General features: G+C 34.4%; 1 protein-coding gene across 1 annotated transcript in view; it reads left to right on the top strand.

Annotated features, from left to right (window-relative positions):
* The window catches only part of LOC127808022 (uncharacterized), a 51181-nt gene that overhangs the window by 21382 nt on the left and 6301 nt on the right, over window positions 1-23498 (top strand). The window contains exons 12-35 of the mRNA XM_052346324.1: window positions 1329-1421; window positions 1624-1725; window positions 4141-4209; window positions 4955-5050; window positions 5127-5234; window positions 5960-6073; window positions 6306-6389; window positions 7509-7637; window positions 9657-9855; window positions 9996-10139; window positions 10246-10289; window positions 12581-12664; window positions 12780-12848; window positions 12931-13007; window positions 14071-14140; window positions 15210-15359; window positions 16866-16931; window positions 17063-17207; window positions 17410-17474; window positions 17574-17639; window positions 19879-19972; window positions 20722-20758; window positions 20864-20921; window positions 21053-21163. Coding sequence (XP_052202284.1) covers window positions 1329-1421; window positions 1624-1725; window positions 4141-4209; window positions 4955-5050; window positions 5127-5234; window positions 5960-6073; window positions 6306-6389; window positions 7509-7637; window positions 9657-9855; window positions 9996-10139; window positions 10246-10289; window positions 12581-12664; window positions 12780-12848; window positions 12931-13007; window positions 14071-14140; window positions 15210-15359; window positions 16866-16931; window positions 17063-17207; window positions 17410-17474; window positions 17574-17639; window positions 19879-19972; window positions 20722-20758; window positions 20864-20921; window positions 21053-21163 — 2274 coding nt within the window. The remainder of the gene's footprint in view (window positions 1-1328; window positions 1422-1623; window positions 1726-4140; window positions 4210-4954; window positions 5051-5126; window positions 5235-5959; window positions 6074-6305; window positions 6390-7508; window positions 7638-9656; window positions 9856-9995; window positions 10140-10245; window positions 10290-12580; window positions 12665-12779; window positions 12849-12930; window positions 13008-14070; window positions 14141-15209; window positions 15360-16865; window positions 16932-17062; window positions 17208-17409; window positions 17475-17573; window positions 17640-19878; window positions 19973-20721; window positions 20759-20863; window positions 20922-21052; window positions 21164-23498) is intronic.

Here is a 23498-nt window from a genome sequence, read left to right as displayed (position 1 = left end):
TATGAAAATTATTAAAATGAAAGCCCTGCATCATGTACTTTTTGTTAAGTTCAGGATTTTAACTTCTATTTTTGGGACTACTTGGGATGTTGAGTTCTTCCCCATGTAATGTTTTGACTACACAACATTGAATTGAGATCTTTGGAGCTGTCTTCATTGCCCTGACGGCATTAACTGTGTTAGTCTCCATTCTGAAAGTGAGGAGAGCAGGACAATGCACCTTTTGTGAGTTCCTCCTGCATAATTTTTGACTAGATAATTGCATCTTGAGATGTTTGGAGGTGATCTGATTGCCCTGACCTTTTCAGTTCCCATTCCTAAAAGGAAGACAGAGCGGATAAATGTACCTCTGCACAGATGCAAGAGAGACTCGAATTCTTTTTTGTAAAATGGCTTCGCTTGTCCTTGTAATTATCCATCAGTGGATGTGTAAATAAGATTGTTCATCAATTGGTGGTCACTATAGGGAAACTTGATAGATATACTTAAATATATACATGCAGTAGAGCAGGAAGGAGCATGGATAACTTCTGTTTGCGTACAATTCCACCTGCATGAATTGGATTTACTGCCCCCATTTCTTTGCAGTCCTTTTATGACGTTAATTAAATTATATATTCTGTAAATATTCAGGAAGTACATCTTATTACAATACTGAGTCTGCTAAGATCTAATTGGATCTGGATAGATTTAGCTAGTAATTTCAACTGTAATAGGAATGGAATATTTTATAGATCTTTTAATGGGCATCATTTGCAGACTGTAATATTGAAGAGTATTTTTTTAATCATATGTGGGTTTGGGCCTGTCCATAGATCAGTTTGTGGGTTGCTTTGAATCTCAGAAGCTTGGACGTGCATAGTTTTATAAAACTTTTCTTTCTGCTTGTGCTTGACATGCATTTCTCTTGATGTTATTCCTAAATTGTTTAGTTTTTGACTATCAACTCGTGTAAAAGCTTAGGTGGGTTAGAGTGGTGTAATTTTTCCTTTAAATTATTATTTTACTTTAAGACTCCCCCTCTTGTGTGCTAGACATAATATACAAACATATGCAATTATTTAATTGTCATGCTAGCAGTGAGGTTTGAAGGAGCTTTGCTAGGTGTGATGCCGTGTTAAAGTTATTAACCACTAACACACCTAAAAGCCTTTTCTATTAAACAGAGGTATAATTTTATCCTTTTATATTATTATTATTATTTTGTTCACTTGTTTCGTCTTGTTTGCCTCCTATTATGTTGATTGGCGATTTGCCTCCTATTATGTTGATTGGCGATCTTTGTTTACGAATTCAGGAGACTCCTAACTCCTTAACATGTTTTGCAGCTTATAGTAGCAACAGTTTTGGATGCAAATGGCAAGTCCCCAAGCATTTTGACTGAAGACAATATAAAATTACTTTTTGAAATACAAAATAAGGTATTTTTCATGATGTGTAACTGTTCAGAAGGACATTTGATATGTTAACTTTGATCGGAATATAAGTTTTTATTAGATACTGACTGATAATTCTGCCATTCTTTTAGTACTGTTTGTTATCACTTTAAATTTAGGTGTTTGCTATGAATGCGTTCCTTTCATTTTCTTCTTCTTTTCTTAATCAATTTATTGATTTTTGTAGGTGGATGGAATTCGAGCAAATTATTCAGGTTCATTGATATCTCTAGCTGATATTTGTATGAAGCCACTTGGCCAAGATTGTGCCACTCAAACTGTTCTACAGGTTCTGTCCTGTCTGTAACTCAAGCATATTATTTTTAGATGTTATGCTTTCAAGTAATTTCTGTGAAAATTGTTGTTGAGTTACAGCTATTCAGAAATTTCATATTTTTGAATCTATCCATGGTACTCTGGTGGAAGATATGGGTTACCCTTGTAGGAGCTAAAGGTGTTATGATATTAACTAGCATTCTGTTTTGTTTCCTTTACCAAAAACTAAAAAATGATCATTAAATCCCTTTTAAGGCTAAAAATGAAGTTTTATTTGACATCTATAAGACCATGTATGGCTCAAAATGTTGGGTAGCTAAGCACCAACATGTGCAAAATGTGAGTAGTTGAGATGAGAATGTTATGGTGGATGTGTGCCCATATAAGAAAATACAAGATAAGAAATGTGACCATACATAATTGTCATGTACCTAATAACTAAGGGAATATATTTTTAGGTAGTTGGAATGGGCAGATGAAAGGTTATTCTTCTAAAAGGAAGTTAGAGAGTTGCAATATTTTGAAAGCTGTAACTTTGGAAAGTGGAGGCCCTTTTGGCGCCAAATACTAGCCACAATCAGTATATAATTACTATTTGCATTCAGTGTAAAGGATAGAAGAAATTAATCAAAAAAGCTTCTGATTTCCCTCTCAATCTCTCTTCTCTGTCTCTCGGATTTCCCTCCTATCTCTCTGTCTTCCTTTCCCCTCTAGAATTCTTCTCATTTCCCTCTTATTTCTTAACCGGATTCTCACCAAATCAGTGAGAACTTCCTATCAGATCCAAGGAGATCTGACAATAATAAGGTTGGACGGTTCCTATTGAAGATAAGATGCAAGCACGATTAAGATGGTTTTAATATGTGAGGGAAATACACTAATAGACACACTTGTGAGGTGAGTGGATGAAATGGAGAAAGTTTGTATCAAAAGAGGGTGAGGAAGACTAAGGAAAACTTAGTGGGAAATTGTTAAATATAATATGGGATGTAAAAGCATTACAGGGAGGATATGATCGTGGAGATGGTTGTGGGTCTAGAATTTGTGTACCAGACTCCACTTAGGTGGGATTTAGGCTTATGATTGTTGTTGTGTACCAAAAACTAAGAAAGAGAGGAACATCCTGCAGAAGTCTTCTTCATATTCTGTAAACATTGTGGTTCACTTTTGTTTCAAGTGAGGACCGCTGCACACTAGTAGTCCAGTGGTTAGGATAGTTGCCTTTGAAGAGTAGGATTTGAGTACCTTTCCATGGGATTTATACAATTTTTTTTTTGTAATCATTAAAGTTGATTTTTCAAACCTAGATTCATAGTAAGTGAAGGAAAATTTCTTTTTGGAATATCAGTTTTACCTCAATTTGATAGGTACAAAGCTTTTCCAAAACTCACATTAGGTTTATAAACAGAGCAGCAAAAAATGAGTGAAACAATATGATGGATTTCTCACTATTCCAAGTTGTGGACGTGATGCAAAAGCCACATGATCTGACCTATCAAACAACCCTACATCAAGAGGAAGAACACACTGAGTTTTGCTGTACCTCTTGAGATCCCAGGGATTTACCCATTTAATACTTGGTGCTAGTTATAATTTGAGATGGAAGGGGAAGGGCCCGCGCATTCTAAGCTCTAAGAGGCCTGATATTGTTGATTACTATATCAACATCTTACTAGATTTGAGCCCGCTTTGTGGGTTACATGGACAACTCTATTTTTCTTTTAATGTGATACATGGATCTCTTTTGTTGAATTTTCTTTTATTGAAACTGAAGGTGAAGGTACAGTCAAGGCTTCTCTAAGAATGGATTTAGCAACTCATTTGGACTATAGATGTGAATGTAAGAGTCCTGAATGGAACAAGGATCTGTTATTGTTACTGGCAAGATTGTAGGAATGGGATAAACAATGATAACCTTATCGTTCTCTCCAGCTTCACTGGGATTCTATTGCCTGGATATCTTTAAAAATGACTTTTTAGATACTATTTTGCATTCTTGGACTTTGACCAGCTTTGTGATTGCTGTTTTAGCTTGGTGAGGTTCACATACTAGTTGATATCATATCCAGGAAACTTCAATGCTAATCTCATGAAGGCTTGCCGCTGACACATGTTTATTGGATGCTTAGTGTCTAGTCAGAGACTAGTGTTCTTTCTGTTGCTAATATTGCTGATATTAATTCTTTCTGGTATTTCTTTTCCTTGCATACCAAATAATGTAATCCTTTTTGACAAATGATGAACCTTAATTTGCCTCATGACAATTTATTTCAGACTTGTTACCGTGAGCTTTGCCTCTATTCTGTTATGAACTTTGTACAAAATTTTATCTTATTTATACAGAAAACTATAGAAAGTTGGAAATACTCCCTGTTATTTCACCATCAATCATGGGTGATACTTTTTTTTTTTCATTCTTTTGTCATAGTACTTCAAAATGGATCCCAAAAATTATGACAGCTATGGGGGCGTTGAACATGTTGAGTATTGTTTTCAGGTAAGTATTGATGATCTCTATCCCTGTGTTGTGAGCTTAAAATCCTTATCATTCTTTTTTTATTATTTATATGTTTAGTTTGTCTGTTCTTTTTTTTTGGCTGATGAATCTATGTTTTTTTCTTTTTTTCTTTATTATTATTATTTTTTTGCATTGGGAGCGGGGGGTGGGGGAGTACTTGAGGATTCAGTTGTTTGTAAGCTGGTGTTATAAACTCCCAACTTACATCCATTAATGTAAGAAAAGACCATTATAATGAGTGCAGCCAGTAATTTCTCTTCTTGTTAAGTTTTACTCTTGAATGTATTATGATCCAAGAAGAAACAGAGCTTGATATTAACCCAAGCCATTTGCTTGCCTTCCAGACCTAGAGCATGCTTTACATGGCAAATAATAATTCAAAATTACCAGTATTGAGTTAGGGGGTAAATGACTTACATGTCGAAATGAAATAGTTTCATAACATGGTATTCATGGTTGCTAAACTCACCTGGAAGGGTAAGAAAAAATGTGACTGCACTAAAAAATTCTTCAAATTTAAACAGACTCATGCCTTAGTGCATTGGCATATGAAATAGTTTAAACAGTTTGATTGGCATATAGATGTATCTCAAAATTTCATCAAATTTACACTAGTAAACTATTAGATTGATGAATTTATACAATTGGATGGTTTAAATATATTTTCTATTTTTTCTTTTTACAATGAAACTGACTGGTTTTGATGATTGTATGCTTCTTTAAGCATTATACTTCAGCAGACTCATGCCTAAGTGCATTTAAAGCCCCTCTTGATCCAAGCACTGCATTAGGAGGTTTCTCAGGGAATAACTATTCTGAGGTAAGCTGCTGATCCATTGTTCATTGCAGTTGTAACTAAGGCATAAGGTGACACACTAGTGTTGTTCCTGAGACAGGCTTCTGCATTTATTATAACATATCCTGTAAACAATGCTGTTGATAGAGAAGACAACAAGACTAAGAGAGCAGTAGCTTGGGAGAAGGCCTTCATTACATTGGCAAAGGTTGGCCTATTCTTGTGCTGCTGTTCTTGTTTCGAAGGATTTATGCAATATTGTGGTTTGATATTGCCCTATTTTCCTGTTCTATGTTAATTGATGTTGTATCAAGTAAGAGTGAGTGGACCACTGGCAAATGATAAGAGCTAATATAGAGCTTGGACTAATTTATAGGTAAATTAAGAGGAAAAGTTTGAGTGGACCACTACCTTGTAGGATTATATTTCATCAAGATGCCAATCTAGCATATGGAGACGTTGGGTGTCTGGACCTATGAGGTAGTGGGAATATTGCCAGAACTTTCATTTTTATATCACAGTTCTTACATTTTCACCAAGGTAAAGAAGGTAGGACCTGTTTAAATAATGTTTGAATCACAGCCAAATTCTGCTTTTTTCTTCTAGTTTTTGAACTACTAACAAACGAGAATTAGTGGTTTGGAGGGCCTTGTAAGGTTATAAACTAGTAGAAGATAAGGCCCATACTTGAATAGAAAAGTTATTTTGGTGGTCAAATTAGAGAGTAAATCCTTCATTCCTTAGTTTGCTCTTTATCAACTATATATTTTACAAGTATTTATGTGATTCTGTGTCTTCTTATTAGTTACTCCCTTATTTTACTTATCTGGGTGCTTGCACAGGAGGCCTTCCAACCTCTTCCCAGAGGGCCAGTAATGGCATTTCCTAGTATTACTTCTTGTAGTACATAGTCTGACTGAATTCTTTTGACAGGATGAACTCTTGCCAATGGTGCAATCCAAAAACTTAACACTCTCGTTTTCATCAGAAAGTTCTATTGAGGAGGAATTAAAAAGAGAAAGTACTGCAGATGCTATAACTATCTCGGTGAGGCCCTGAAGAACATACTTCTCCTTTTTCCTTCATCACATTGGAGAATGGCAATTACTTCTTGATGGAAATTTTCTTAGTATTATTTCCTGGTTGGTCAATGAAATTCTTGATTGCATGCTGTAAAACACGACACTTTCCATATACGGCTTGAAAACTTTGTTTTGGCAAGTGAAAAGTTCTGATTCTTTTTTTTTTTTATTTCTTTGCCTGTGCTATGCTATTCCAGATTAGCTACCTTGTGATGTTTGCTTACATATCTTTGGCTTTGGGAGATTCACCTCGTTTCATCTCATTTTATAGATCGTCCAAGGTATGTTTCCCTTAATTGTTTAACCACTTTCTAATATTTATCTTTTAGACTTTTTTTTTTTATGTCTTGATGCATGCCCTTTGTCCGTCTCGGTATTTGTATGCTAGATTATGTGATAAAAAAATGTGCCATTTCTATGTGAAGAACTTTTTATTTTTTTTGTAATGATGAGAAGAAGCTTAACAAAGGAGCCAAACTTTTTAGTTTCCAAAAATGCACATCAGTTTGAGCATGAAATTCAAATGGAAGCTTTGAAGCTTGAAATTTTCAGTTATTTAAGATGTGTAGGCATATTTTTCTTCCAACTATTGAGTTACCAGATAATGACTCCAATAATAATAAAAAAATCCTTTCTGATTCTCAAATAAAGATTAATTTCAAGTCAAAAGTTAAGTGTTAAGAAGACAATGGAGTTTGGTCTTTAATTAGAATTTGACATGCATGATGGCATAACTGTTACTTATGTTGGACAGAAAATGTTTTAAAAGAAATTCCTATAAAAACTTTTGAGTTCTTCAATAAGATAGAAAGGTAGTTAATTGATTATAAAATTTTGTATGAATACTTGCATAGATGACAGAACCTGAATATAAAAAAATATATATAATGAGCCAGAGACACAACTGGAACAAACTTTTAAATTATGCATGTCCATATATGATTTATATGAAACAAAGAGAGTAAACAAATAAGAGATAATAGTTTCTTTATAAGAGAAAGAATACCAAAGTGGGCTACATGTCACACTATTAGCAACAATGGGCTTTCCATATATGAATACTAGTTTTGTTTGGCAGATTCATTGGATGACTTCGTCATAAGCATCATCCACTTCACCAGTAACTGTTAATTTTGTTTAGGATTTATTTCTCTCCTACTTTGGAATTACATTATTTGTTGTTTGGAATTCCTAATTTACCTTGCATCTTTTTTATTATGTTCAGACTGTTTCAGAATGCCTGCTACAACATCTATTCATCTGGATCTCTTTAATTTCTATGATTTATTTCTTGCTTCCTTTTTCTATTTTGGAACATGTTAAATGCCTGTTCTGCACTTCAGATTTTGACCTTGTGCTTCTGTTATTGTGTTTAAGTCTTTTCTGTGGTTGGCTTCCAGGTCTTACTTGGTCTATCGGGAGTTATTCTTGTTATGCTCTCTGTTCTTGGATCAGTTGGGTTTTTCAGTGCTGTTGGAGTGAAATCTACACTCATCATTATGGAAGTCATTCCTTTTCTGGTGTTAGCTGTAAGTTCTATTTGTTTACCAAGTCTTTCAGATTTAGTGCTATATTCATTCTCATGCAAAATTGGAGTATCTTCAGTCCTCTTGTAAGTTACAGCAATCAGTGAGAGTAGTCCTATCTCAATTTGAAGTTAGTTTCGCTCAAATATTTGTATTGTATGAATTTCCAAATATTCTTCTATTGTCGAGGCCATGTAATATATTTCTGTTGCATAAAGTTAGCTCTGCAAAGAGCATTCTTAGCATATGCCAAATTTGTGAAAATGTCTCCTTAAGGTTTCCTTACACATTTAGTAATGAAGCAATGTGTTTAAGATAAATGGCACCGGTATGCATTCTTACAAAACAAGTCTCTAATCTGAACACTTTTTCTTATGTTGTTGTAGAAGGTTTTTCCTTCATTATCTGTTTTTCAAATCCATTGAAGTTCACAAATGTTTACTTAGGCCCACTAGATTTGTGGATAAACTCTGTAAAACTTTATATTCCAGCCCCAAACCTGAAATCCAGCCCTACAATAGTATATTTTCTTCTGAAAAATCCATATCAATCTAGCATTTTGATTGATCATCTAACTTTCTGTAATAATTTGATATAAACCTATCATAAAGTATTCTTGGTCTCAATCAAGTGACTGGTAGATCTTTCTTTCTCCCTTACCATCCTCTGCATGCTTTTATTTTTATGTATAATTGGTATAATTGTAACTACTGAGGTGCCAATAGCTATTGGAACTTTACAAAGTCACGTGCAGTTTGTATATCAGATAGATAATTGACCACAGTGCTAGTTTTTTATGAATTAATCATCACATATTTGAATAACAATTAGAGTGAATATGATTTATTCTCAGAATATCTCAAATTGATACCAATCTAATGTCTAAGATCCTCTCAATATTAAAAAAAGGAAAGAGATTGTAATATGCTTTTAGGAAGTATGGCTAGAAGCAACATGAGTGTACTTGGTCCCCTCAGCAAAATCCTAGGTCTGTTGCTAGCTCCGTCACCCCCTGGTATTTTGCTCTATATTTACACTAATGTGGCTTTCACGATTTAACCCAATTTACATTTGTCAGCCACAAGTTCTACCACTGTATTATGCTGTTGCAATAGCAGGCAATTAGGCTAATTTGAAAGGATAGAAAAAGACACCCTACCTCTCGGCAATCCTCTTATTTGTATTATTGGTATTTACAGATTAGGAGTCTAGAAAAGGCAAACTATATACGAGGAAATAGTCTTCTAATTATAGCCTAGCTAAAAGATATAACTTCCAATCAATAATTGCTGTCTTCCCCGATTTCCTCCTTAGAATCAGTCTTCCATAATCCTATACCAATAAGTCAATCTTTCCAAAATAAGCATAGCTGTTCATTTACAGCTGTAACAGCTATACATGTAACAGCTGATGTAGAAATACGAGATTTCCACAAATGCAATTGTGTTTTTTTTTTTCAAAAGAAGCTAGAATTTTATTAATGCAAATAAAATTAGGAGCATTATAGGCAATAAAAAACCCAGACAAACAAAACCCCCATGAAACACTACCAAAAAGTAACCAGTCTCATTAGCACTCGCCTTAGTCAGAATATGAGTGATAATCTATTGTCAAATTGCTTTTATGTACTTCATCAGAGAGCTACATGTATTGCTGATGTCTATTGTGTTATGGTAGCTAACAACCTAATGGATAATGACTGCTACTACCTTCAATGTAAGCAATAGAAGAAACAACTTACCTTTAGACCTAAAGAAGGTTTACCATAACAGGCTGTTTGCTCGGTTGAGTCATACAAGAGAAACATGATAATGCATGCAAGGCAAAATGCATCCAAGCATTACACAGAGCAATCCCATGAGAGTTCTAGCTGTACTTAGTGTGTGAAGAATGGCATCATTCCATTCCTCTAACAAAAGATATATATATATATGTATATATATATTTTGTTTATCTTTACAAATCATCTCTGTATAAGTTTCTCTCCTGCTACTTCTTTGGCTTAATGTATTTGTTTTCCAGGTTGGGGTAGATAACATGTGCATTCTGGTACATGCTGTTAAGCGTCAGCCATTGTCATTGCCTTTAGAAGGCCGAATAAGCAATGCGCTTGTGGAAGTTGGACCATCTATAACATTAGCTAGTCTCTCTGAGGTTTTAGCATTTGCAGTTGGAAGTTTTATTCCTGTGCCAGCATGCCGTGTGTTTTCTATGTTTGCAGGTTAGAGGATTACTCCTATCTTAAGTCAATGACCTCAAAGTTCTAGGATTGCTGGTTTTCACCAACTTCATTGTAAATAATAGTTATATGGTTATTATATGGTTCTTACAGTCAACTTCCATTTCCAAATTCTTTTGCAGCATTAGCAGTACTCTTGGATTTCCTTCTGCAAATTACTGCTTTTGTTGCCCTGATTGTTTTTGATTTCATGAGAGCTGAGGATAACAGGGTAGATTGCTTTCCTTGTCTTAAAATTTCTGGATCACATATTGATGCTAATGAAGGTATGAATGAGATTCCTTGCATGGCTGTATATTTTGTTGTCATTTTCATGAACTTCTCTTTGTATTTCAAACATTGGCTTGTTAAAGAAAATGTATGAATATGCAGGCATTGGCCACACAAAACCTGGATTACTGGCCCGATATATGAAGGTAAGAATGAGTTCTTCTTTACTTTTCTTTTTGGTATTCTTTTAAGGTTTTCAACTTCATCATGCACATTACTGAGCTTTAGTGGCACTATTCCATAAATCAGAAGAAATATCATAGGGTTGAGAAAAACTAAAGACATTTTGTTATGTTAGAATGTTTGTAGTGATCTTCTTAAGCAATTGGCCAACTACTTTTTTATCTTATATATACACGCAAATTTTGATCCATGGAACATAACGATTCCGTAATGATTCATTTGCATGAACTACAAATCGATATGAAGAAATGATGCATGCATGTGAGCTACAAATCTAGTGACCTGTGATCATAACACAACACACTTTTTTATGTGAATTGTTGTAAAGGGGAAGTTTAGATGGTGTCACAGAATTTTGGGGAAAATGTATAGAGATAGAACTATCATGGTATACAAAAACCAACCATTAACAATTGAAATAGAACTTACCTGATTTTGCAGTGGAATTGAAACTGGATCTTTGGTTGAATTACTGGTTCAAAAATGCAATCATAAAAACGGAAATCATTTGTAAGCCAGAGCCTAAAAACCACACTTATACAGAGAATTCACTTGAGAGTTTGTTTCCTTCTACCCAAGTTGGAAAACACAGGAGCACGGGTTTATTTCTTTTCCTCTTCAAAATCTCAGCAGCCATTTTCATCATATATATCACATATATATACTGGCATGCTCACACATGCTTCTCTGCCATCTGCCCACTTCCTCCACATTAAATGGCAGTTCTCCTGTTGCAACTGCACATAGCAGTTGCAGATCTGGATCCGGAGCCCTTTTTGGGCGGACCGACGTGGGTACATAATCCGGATTTACTACACAGAATTTCTAGAAATATTGACAGTTGCAAGCATGCCAATTTTCTGTATTACCAGAAGTTTGAGAATTAGTGTTCAGAGCAAATAGTAAACTTGAAGAACTTGATTTTTGATTAAAAATGGTATGCCTCTAGCTCTGGTGAGTGAAATGAGGATTTGTTTACTAGAAGATTCTCAGAAAGGCTAGTTTCCATGGCATATCTTGATGCTCATATTATAATTGTAGGTTTGTACTTGCACTTGCAAGACTTGATCCATTCTGGCTATTGACATAAAGGCTTAAATGAAATTTTTGCATAGTTACTTGCTGACTTAATGCTTCTCAAAAGGATAATAAAAATGTAATTAACTAAACTTGGATAGAGAATTATCTCTAATGTTGGTGGGGTCAATTTTTGTTTGTTTGCATTAAATGGATTTGATGTAAAAATTAATATTTTTTCAGCATGAAATAATGAACTTAAATTATGGAGAAACACCTTAGAATGTAAAGGTTTTAAATTGTATAGGTTGAGAATTAAATATGTTGAATGTTTAGTAAAGATAGAAGTGTAGATAATGTTATTTCAATACCTTGGATGAAATGTCCAAAGAGAAGGGGAGATTATGGAGGTTGTTACTCATATAATCAATACAAGATGGTTAAAGTAGAGAAGTGCATCTTTCATTTTATGCAATCTTAAAATCCCTTTAAAGCTAAAAGGGAAGTTATATGGTATGATTATAAAACTATCTTAGTTGTATGGCTTAGATGTTGGACAATTAAGCACCAAAATGTGCAAAAAATGAGTGTAGCTATGATTACAATGTTACAATGGATGAGTTGCAAGATAAGAAATAACCAGAACATCTATTTGCTTATTGAAGATAATAAGATGCAAGAGTCACGATTAAGATAGTTTGGAGATATTTAAAGAAGACCAATAGAAGTGCCTATGAGGTGAGTTGATAAAATGTTTGTAGCAGAAGAGGGAGAGGAAGACCAAAGAAAACAAGATGGAAAACCCTTAGACATGACATAGGATATAATAGCTTTACAGAGGATATAGTCATGGATAAGAGATGAATGGAGGTCTAGAATTCATGTAGCCAACCCCATCTAGTGGGATTAAAGCTTGTGATTGTTGGTATCCTTTTGTTTTGTTTGTGTAGAATTGTGTTACATGTTTGTGGGATTAAAGCTTGGATGGATCTTTAGATAGTAAATATCCTTGCATGGAATCTGCTTGCTAGACAGATTGCTGAATGGAATGTTAACTTGCAGGTGAACTTGTTCCTTCTAGAATATTTTTAGATCTATCCCGGGTACTTATAAAACTCCTAGTTTGTGAGATTATGCATGGTTATTTTATATGGATTATGTTTGTATACCTTCTTTTTTTTTTTTTTTTCTGTTCTTTTGTTTTTCTCAAACTTTATGTTTTCTATTACTTTTCTAGGAGGTTCATGCACCCATTCTGGGTCTTTGGTGGGTCAAAATAGTTGTTATTTCTGTCTTTGCTGCTTTCGCATTGGCTAGCATTGTAAGTACCCTATTTTAATGTTATTTGAGACTGAGTTACATGGTTTCATTTATCTTTTTTCTGTTGTGTTTGGTTCTTTTTTTTATTGATTTGTAATTTTCTTGAATCTTTAAAGGCGTTATGCACAAGGATTGAACCTGGTTTGGAACAACAGATTGTTCTTCCCCATGACTCTTATCTTCAGGTTTAACCTGGTGATACCTACTTGTTTCATGGAATATGCATATTATGTCTTACTATGTTGCTCAGCATTACCTCTTCTGCAGGGTTATTTCAATAATGCTTCAGAATATCTCAGAATTGGACCGCCACTATATTTTGTTGTGAAAAACTATAATTATAGGTATCATGCATTTCCTCTTGTGCATTTAGATTGATATGTTTTAATAATTTTCACTTTCTGGAAAATAGTTGACAACAATGTTCTGTTTTATATGTGAATATATTCATATGTCTGGTATTATTAATTTATTTTATATTTCCCTATCTCCTTAATAAGAGATCAACCTACAGGAGAGATCAACTTAGAAGTGTTGCTCTTGAGTACATATTTTGAACCATATGAGACCTCTGATGTTATTGTTTGGAATAACGTATGTAGGCTAGGCATACCCTGAGGGGGGACAGGAACAAGCTGTGAAGAACATGCTAGTTAAATTTACCATTCATGAGATTCAACAGACATTTTAAGACAGTTATACTCAGTCCATGGATGTCTGTAAAAGTTTAGATTGTATATCTACTATCAAAAGCATAAATTAATTTAAACATAATCAGTTGTCAATAATCTTTGGACATTTGGTGTACAATTCTGTTTCTGTAAATATTAATTGATATATAGTCAAGACCATCTTCTTTGAGTGGTAGTCTATTTATGGCTTTAGATCCTTTTGTGTGATACGTGTAAAATGATCCAACAATTTTTACAATGGCCATTGGCTACCAAATGCAATATTTCTCCTTCATCCTGATTTTGTATATTGGTAATACTATTTTTTTTAAATATATTTGTTTCTGGTACCTATTTCTTCACTCCGTATAGGTGGGCTTGCTTGTGATAGTTGGAAAGTAATCATAGACAAATTCAAACAGAATATAGTGGCAGCAGTAATACCAGTTCATACAGGAGTATAATGTCGTAGCATGTAGTTTCAGCTTGTCCATTTCTCTTCTCCAATTATTTGTCTGAATAGAGCCACTTTTCCCTTGCTAAACTGTTGAAAGGGGCTACATTAATATGTTTGCAATAAGCAGAACAAAAGTTCTAGTTCATTTCTTATCCAAAAACAAATGATCTGAGCTGTATTGCAGAATCAAAAACAGGAATAGAAAAGTTTACTTTTAACTTAATTTGCAAAGTTTACCGTATAATGTTTGTCATGCTGATGTTGCTTTATCTCCCTCAGTTCAGAATCGAGACAAACTAACCAGTTGTGCTCCATTAGCCAATGTGATTCAGACTCTCTTTTAAATGAGGTAAATGGTGGTATTTTCTAAAATATCATGTTATTCAGATGGGTGATCTCTTTCAATCTAGTTTTCATCCCAAACTGGCCATACATCTACTAATAATAAAATTACTATCCATAGCTATTTATGCATGTTTCTGTATTATTACATTTGTATGTTGTTGCATTCAGAGGTTGTAAAACCTTAAATGTTATCAATTAATCTCGTTATTTCATTATTATCTCTATTTGCCTGCTTATTGGCCATCAGATGCCTTGAACATGATTATGTGAGAGCTATAGTTTTTAGCTTTGAATATATAGGGACTCCACATAGAGAAGGGCCCATATCTGTTGCGCAATGCAGTGATAAACTAATTAATATATTTGATAATAATGTTTTACATCATAAACAATTATCATGCTGTGGGCCAGCTAGTGATAATATCTTGATTGCAACTATTTAAATTTTATTCTTTATCCTGTAGTTTCAGAGCTAAAAGAAATAAGGCTCGCAGTTGTACAGTTTTTATTTCTTATCTTGTATACTGTTCTCAAATCTAGTTCTGTTGTGATAGTTACATTTATAGAACTAGGGCATTTTTTTGTGGTTCACTACTGGATTCTTTACAAACATGAATTAGATAGATGGAAAATTAAAACCTACCCTCTACAATGTGGGCAAAAGGTTCCCCACAATAGGGCCAAAACTGTGCCTGTGTCATAATAATTGCATCCCTACTTGTGCAAAAACCTTTGGTTTCTGAGACCCTTTTTGGAACTACTTGCCTCAAAAAAGCTTAGGCTGTTTGAAAATTGGCCAAGAATGAATATTGGCCACACAGTGAGTATTGTTTAAACAATGATGATCTATCATGGGAAGATCTACCATTTTTTATTTTCATTGAACAAAGATCGTGCATTATTATAATAGCAAATTCTTTTGTGGACCATGAACTCTGCTCTGTGTTAGACCATTTTCTAAATCGTAAGAGTGCCTCACTACAATTTTTTGTCCTCAGGTTTCCTTTTGCAGTCTTTGCCCCGTGTTGCTCCAAGAGTTATTGTTTCTTAGTTAAAAGTTTTTTTTTATGCAGATTGCAAGAGCATCTTTATTACCCGAGTCAAGTTACATTGCTAAACCTGCTGCATCATGGCTTGATGATTTTCTTGTATGGATGTCTCCAGAAGCTTTTGGTTGCTGTAGGAAGTTCACAAACGGAAGTTATTGTCCCCCAGACGACCAGGTTCATGGCCTTGTCCTGCTCTCAATTGTATTTCTTTATGACATCAAGTTGTTTGCCCAATTCTTTAACTATTGGCTGACCTAGAAACCGGTAGAATGTTTACCTTGTGTACCGTTCAAGTTGTTATTGGTAATTAAGTCTACCTATCTAGATCATCCCAGTTAGGATTGAAGGAACTGGAGGGGGAACAGGGATCTGAAGGAAAAGGTTAACAATCGCCTTGTTTGGATAAGTTTTTAGGAGGGTTATGCCTTGTGTACTGTTCGAGCTATTATTGCTTGATTAAGTTATCCCTATTTGGAACAACCTAGTTGAGATTAAGGGAATTTTTTTTTCTCTTTTTTTTTTTTTGGGGGGGGGGGGGATTGAAGCAATGATGTTGGGGGAAAAGGTTAACACTCTTTGTTTGGATAAGTTTTTAGGAGGGGAAGGAATGCATGGAGAGGGCCCGTGTTTTGAGCTCTTTCCTTCACTCTAGATTTGAGAGGGATTGGATGGGAATTAACTTGATTTTTATTTTGTTGAATTGTTAACCATCATCTTATCTAAAAGTGTAAGCTTAAGCTTGTAGATAGAGGACATTAACTTGTCTTTTCTATTATTATCTTTTACTTTCAACAACCCCGTCACATGTGGTCAGGATTCACTACATAACTAGTCCGAACAACAATTTGACATGATATTAAAACAAGCAAAGTCCTAAGTTCAAACCTCATCACTAATCCAATATTTTATTTGTTGCATGTGTTTGGACTAGTTGTACAGTGAAGCCTGAACACACGTGAAGGGTGTGTTGAGAGTAAGAAATAGTGGTCAACAATTTGACGTATTTAAATAATTTTAAAACCAAGTATGTCTTGAAGTATTTCAGGAAATAATTATATATACAATTTAAATTTTATTTGTCTCAACTCTAAATTTTCTCTCTTTACAATTATTGACAAAGAGAAAGGAAGTTTACCCTATCTACCACTTACCGAAAGAGCAATACCTCCTTTCCCTTCCCCTCTCTTGAATGAAGCATAGCCAGTCTAGTTTGTTGTTCTATCTAACATTCATATTTGTTTGATACATCAAATTACGTTATATATGAATCCTATTTCAATATCCATATCCGTTTCTGTTTTTTTGTTTGTATCCATATCTAATTATCCTCATGCTTTTTAGCCTACCTCCATACAGATGGTAGGAAAAGCTTTTAAATGAGTTTGTGGTCAGAAAGTCAACATTTCTATTAGATCAAGCAAAGGCTCTTAAAATTTCATTGTGTACTACATTACTTGGAAGTTGGAATAGTTGCATGGGTTTGGTCTCCTAATGAGGGGGAGTGTCTTTGTTGTTGAAGGGATAAATAATTAAGTTGCCCCTCTAATTGCTGATCAACAATTCAACATATACTGTCATCTTTTTATTTCCTAAGGACTGGTCTATTAGCTATGTAATTTTGGTTTAAGTAGAAATGTTGGTACTTTTGATTTTATTGAAGCATATGTAATTTCCTTTCAGCCTCCTTGTTGTTCATCTGATGATGGTTCTTGTGGACTTGGTGGAATATGCAAAGACTGTACCACGGTAAATTTGAGGGCCACATGCCCTTCCAATATTATGTGATTTTTTTTTTTTTTTTGCACTTGAGTTTTCAAGGGCAGGCATGACCTTGAAACTATCTGGATTTTTTAACTAATAGTACTGGAATTGTTCAGTGTTTCCGTCATTCAGATTTACAAAATGATCGGCCATCTACATCACAATTTAGGGAGAAACTTCCATGGTTTCTAGCCTCTTTGCCTTCTAATGATTGTGCAAAAGGTGGTCATGGAGCCTACACAAACAGTGTGCAAGTTGATGGTTAGTTTTTTATGATCTCTTTACTATTATTATTATTATTATTATTATTGTTATGTTTGTTTCTTTTTTTTGGATAATCGTAGGTTACTGACTTGTTTGAGTTTGATATGCATATCTGTGCTTCATGACTGGTAATTGTTTGGTCAATTAGTTGATTTGTGGTGGCATTTCTTATGAATTCTTTGTTACTTCCCATCACCAGGATATGAAGATGGTGTTATCAAAGCATCAGCTTTCCGAACATATCACACACCTCTCAACAAACAAGTATGACTTTATATTTTGATAATCATAATTAATTAGATGGCCACATTGGTGTCTTGAATTGTAGTTCCCAACCATGATGGTGCTATCCACTTGTTTCAGGTTGACTATGTCAATTCATTGAGGGCAGCACGAGAATTCAGTTCCAGGGTTTCTGATTCTCTGAAGGTAATAGTCAAATGAAATAGAAATATAACTTTTCCATTTGTATGGCACACAGTAGAAAATTAGTTTTCACAGTTATGTAAGATGCTACATGCTAAGGAGCACAGATGCAGAACAGTGATATAGGTGCAACAACATGGATGTAGAAAACTGTGTCCTATAACAGGTTAAACTTTTACGGTGATAATTCCTAGAATTAGGAAGTGTAAAAGAAGTGTTGAGAGTAAAAATACTAAATTAAACATAAAGTTAATCCTCTATCTAACAGCTTACGCTTCTTCTGGATTAGGTGATTCCTAACAATTCAACATAGTATTAGGAGTAGGACATGTGTTGAGTTCAAACCTCACCACTAACCCAATATTTAAATTGTTGCACGTGTTTGGATTAGTTATGCAGTGAAGCGTAGCCATTCTTAACAACTTAAGCTTTTAGATCAAATGGTGGTTAACAATTCAACAAGAAGTAAGGACTGAAGATAAAGACTTAAATTGGTTTTTTAATTTTTGATAAGTGTGCTATTTTTATTTTTGTAAATGTGCCAACATATTTTGGAAGAAAAAATCCCCCCTCCATATATCAGAGTGCTAGATGAGATTGTGCTGTGATGGAATGGATGAAATCAGTGGAAACTATTCTGCCTCTCAGACCAAAGTTCTCATTGAACTCTATCCTACGCCCTTTCATCTCTGTCCATCTGTTCCTCTCGTTTTCTTTTGTCATTTTCATTCGTTTGGGCCTCCTTCACAGAAAACATGCCAAAAATATTGTTGTCCTACTCCAGCATCATCTAGCTTTAGATATCCATATGCTACTGCCATGATTGACATCTAGCACTGTGGTAGATGTTTGTGTTTTAGGTATTGCTGTCTCTGCAAATAAGGCAAAGGAGCTTCATGCACTGAGTATAAACTTTTTTTAGTTTGCATTCTAATTGCGCCCCAAAAGATCAATAAAATTTGATAAAATGCTGTGCCCTGCCATTTGGTGCCAAAAGAACAACAAAAGGAAGTCTTCTCATGAAGAGAAATGATGTGCTCTGTATGATTGCAAATGATGCAAAACCCGAACCAAAGAAGCAAGAGCAATCCCAATTATTTTAAAACCAATGTCAATATTCAATATTATTCATTAAAGTCCAACCTTCAATACATCATTAAAGGATTTTTTATAGACAACTAATAGATAAAAACCTATTCTAACTAGGATTCCTTGATCCAATCTGATTAAGATTATAAAGATAATCCCGATCTAATTAGAATTCTAGGAAATAAGAGAAATTAAAAGAAGCTAGGAAGCAAATTAAAATAAAGAAACTAATAAAACAATGTAAATTTCTATCTTTACGTCTAAAATATTGCTTCCCAAAATATTTGTTTTTACGATCTTTGTCAGATGGTAAGATAGTGCATGGCATGTGTCTTGATGAGTCCCTCTTCCTCTCTCTAAATGCTACAAAAATTATTTATAGCAAAGGGAGAAATTGATAGTTTGTTAGGAACAGTTTACAATTTACAAATTACACCAACAAAAGAATAATTTAGATGCCATTCATATATGAAAATTTCCAATTGCATACAATTGGGCGTCTGCCTCAATGTATTTAACCATGTGAATTAAGAATGGGTGCAGCATCTGTAATTTTTTTTTTTAAGACTACATTATCTGCAGTAGTGCAAACTGTTCAAGAAAATGCAAAACCTTCTGTCAGTGATACTTTAACTTGCCTTTTCCTTCTGAAATAATTTCAAATGAGAAGTACTAATGTACATGTCTTATTGATTTGCAAATCTTGCAGTGCTCCATATTTTTTGACAATCTTCATTTCCCTGTTAAATTGTGTGTTGCATGTTTCACTGAACTTTGTCTATAGCATGTTAGGAAACGAATCAAGCAATACATATAAAAAAAAAAACTAGAACAAAATCGCACACACATAGAGGACAAAATTTAGTGGTTCGGCAAAGAACACCTATGTCCACAGTCACACTAGGTGTTTTTCACTATTTTTAAAGGTTTCAATTACAAGAATTATGCCTACATATTTATAGACAAAAATTAGGGCAAATAGAGCAGGACCCCCATGCCAGCTCTGCATAGGTGTCATAAATCGAATCATGATCCACATCTCCAACAATCTCATAAGTTTCTTATTAAAGTTTTCTGTTCTTAAGCAAATTTTTCAGGAAGTTATGTACTTGTCATGCTATGTGTGATTGTCTGACCATCTTTTCTGGTGCAGATGGAGATATTTCCATATTCAGTTTTCTATATGTTTTTTGAGCAATACCTTAACATATGGAGGACAGCGTTGATCAACCTTGCTATAGCTATTGGTTAGTACTTCTTTTAGAATTCTCAACACCTATATATTAAGGCATAAAGGGTAACTTTTTTAGGGATTCTTACTCTCAATTTGGTCAAACTGCCACTCTTTAGAGCTTATAATTTGTAACTACTTGAAATTATTGGGTCTTACAGCTGAAAACTAGAATTCTTGCATTTTTCCCCTTGTTATTTTTCTTAGCCTAAAGGGTTCTTCTCCTTCGAATACTCAAGTTTAAGCACTTGCTGATTTTTTAGTTGCTGCTTTTGGTTGATGGCAAAGTTTTTTATCTTAACTTGGGCTTTAAATTGCTGTATGCAGTTCTGACTTGGAAACCTTATACTTATTTGCTGTTCCATAATGTTTCCATATTGCTAAACCTATTCCTATATTTTTTAACTCTTATGTAGTCTATCTTGTCCTATATAATCTAATTATGTATGGATTGTAATTGATGTGGCATAATCTTTTATTCAATGTTTTCTATGACATCTGAAATTGAAAACCAGGAATGGATATATGAATTACAATTTTGGCAAATTTATGGGTGAATTTATCCAAAAATTTATTGGTTGAAAGCTCTTCACCACTTCAGGTTAAGGTTTAAGACCAAGCAATAGCTATTTTTCTTAAACATTTCTAAAGTACGAAATCCTAAGTTGGAGCTTTTGAAGTTAGTACTGCATATTTGCATGTATCTGGTTATAATTCTGCTTATCTGTTAGAAGCATTGATTAAATCTACTTGATAATTTAACAGGTGCAGTATTTGTTGTTTGCTTAATTATAACATGGAGGTCAGTATCTCTTTCTCCCTTCTCCACTTTCTCTGTTCTACCAAGAGCTACGGTTCCTTTTCCTGGAAAATTGTTAATTTTATCCTGTTGCCATTTTAAATGCAGTTTTTGGAGTTCAGCAATCATTTTACTCGTCTTGGCAATGATTGTTTTGGATCTAATGGTACATGTTCTTCCTTGGCATTTCACTTTTAGAACCTCCATGAAAAACAACATTATATTTGTAACTCATTTTTCATAATTATTCCAATTCACGTTTGCTTTTGCCTCTACTCACAAGATGAAACCCTGCAGGGTATAATGGCACTTCTAAACATTCAACTGAATGCAGTGTCTGTTGTTAACCTTGTAATGTCAGTGGGCATTGCTGTTGAGTTCTGTGTGCACATTACTCATGCTTTCACAGTAAGTTTTACTCTGCTTCTTGTTAAGGATTACTGACTGCTTAATAATAAGTACAAATTTGTGTTGTTGGCTTCAGGAGACTTGCACTCAAACAAACTCTTTGGAAACATCAAAAAGTAAACATGCAAAAAAATAAAAAACGAAAGCTTAGGCCCCATTCAGTTTCAGAAAATATTTTCTAGCTTTTTTGAAATGGTATCCAGAACTGAGAAAAGAAAAGAGGGAAAAGGCAGATTGGAGGGAAAAAACTGATTCAATTCAACTGAGCCAGGGTTACAAGTATTTATACTAAACTACTCTAACTGCTATTTACAAGTTATCTAAGCTAGGTACAAGGTCCAACTAATACATACAACACCTAATACAATTGAATTAAACATTCCCCTTCAGGCAGGCATATACATATCATATGTGCCTAGCTTGGAACGAATGCACTCAATCCTGGACCTCAAAGAGCTTTAGTAAACAGGTCAGCTAGCTGATCCATTGTCCTAACAAATGCTGTAGAAATCTCTTCAGAACTCAATTTTTCTTGCACAAAGTGACAGTATTTCAACATGCATGGTCATTTCATGAAAAACAGGATTAGAGGCAATACAAAGAGTAGCCTGATTGTCACACAAAACCTGCATAGAACCTGAATCACCAAACTGCAGCTCCTTAAGAAGTTGTTTCAGCCAAATCAGCTCACATGTAGCTAATGCTATGGCTCTATTCTCAAGATCAGCACTAGATCTAGCCACAACATGCTGATTTTTACTCTTCCAAGGAACCAAATTGCCTCCAACCAAAATACAATAGCAGAAGTTGAGCGTCTATCAAATGGACAATCTGCCCAATCAGCTTCAGCATAACCAGTCACCTATTTATGACCTTTATTCTCAAATAGTAGACCTCTATTAGGCGAACTCTCAATATATTGCAAAATACACACAAAAGTTTGCCAAGGAGAAGCCAAAAACTAGATACCCACACTAACAACAAATGCAATATCAGGTCAAGTAACTGTAAGATAATTAAGCTTCCCAACTAATCTTTTGTAAATTTGTAGTGCCCTAGATCAAGAATAGGTTCCCTTGTGTAACAAATGCAAATGGTTCCTCCATATAAATCTCCTCAAGAAGATCACCATGAAGGAAAGCATTTTTTATGTCAAGTTGATGAAGAGGCCAATGTTTAATGGTACCCATAGAAATAAATAAATGAATGGAAGCAATCTTAGCTAGAGGGAAAAATGTATCTCCATAATCAAGGCCAAAGATTTATACATAACCCTTGGCAACAAAAGGAGCTTTTAATCTATCAATAGATCCATTATGACCAACTTTAACAATAAAAACCCAATGACAACCAACTAAGGACTTCCCTAGAGGGAGTGGAACCAAATCCCATGTCATGACCCTAGGGTTTCAACAGAATATTAGGGCCAATTTTAGGAAGAATTAAAGGAGAATTGGAGAAAGAGAGGGAAAACAGAAGAGAAGAGAGAGAATTAGAGAGAATTAGAAGCTAAGGGAAAGAGGAGACAAATCCGAGAGGGAGGGAGAGAGTTTGAGAGAGAGTAGAACCAATGTTTTCAATTGATATTTTCTGGATACCCCAACTACAACAGCTCCTCTAAACCACCTAACTGCCACTTAACAGCCTATTGTTACAATCAACTAACTGTTAACCCTACTGTCTACTATTACAACCATCCATACTAACGACCGTAGGGTCCTGACATCTCATTAGCTAGAAAGGCAGACATCTCCTTATTATCCATAGCATGATGCCCACGAGGATGAGCAAGAGCCTCTACATTTGTATTAGGTTATAAAGCATTGCCGTATAGGTGTTGCCAGTGTGTTGAGCACTCGCACATGGCGTATTTGACACTTTCTTAAAATTTATTAAAAGGATATACAAGAGGATATGTAGGACACACGTCCCCTATGTGGACACTCATAGGATACACATCCCTTATGTAGACACTTTGAAGACTAAAAAAGTAAGTGTTTTCTTGTTTACTCTTTGGTTTTACAATTTGGTAATTGCATGTTTTCTTTCCCAAGTTTTGATTGCACAACTATTTAGTTTTCATACCCTTCATTCTTTTATTCTCTAGCTCTTTAAATATCAATTGGAATGTGAGGGACGAAGAAGGCTAGACTGTCAATTAATTGCTAATTAGATTGTTATTTATTTGGAATGTTGTCTTATGAATTTGAAATGTATATTTGTGACTGTAGAAAATAGTTTTAATAATTTATTATGCTCTAAAATTGTATAAAATTATTTTATTAATTAACATATCCCAATTGTGTCGTGTCCTACTTTTTTAAAAATGTCGTGC

The sequence above is a fragment of the Diospyros lotus genome, chromosome 8, assembly GCF_014633365.1.
Source record: "Diospyros lotus cultivar Yz01 chromosome 8, ASM1463336v1, whole genome shotgun sequence".
Classification (NCBI taxonomy): domain Eukaryota; kingdom Viridiplantae; phylum Streptophyta; class Magnoliopsida; order Ericales; family Ebenaceae; genus Diospyros; species Diospyros lotus.
Note: the sequence above shows the minus strand (reverse complement) of the source record. Positions and strands in the feature narration are given on the sequence as shown.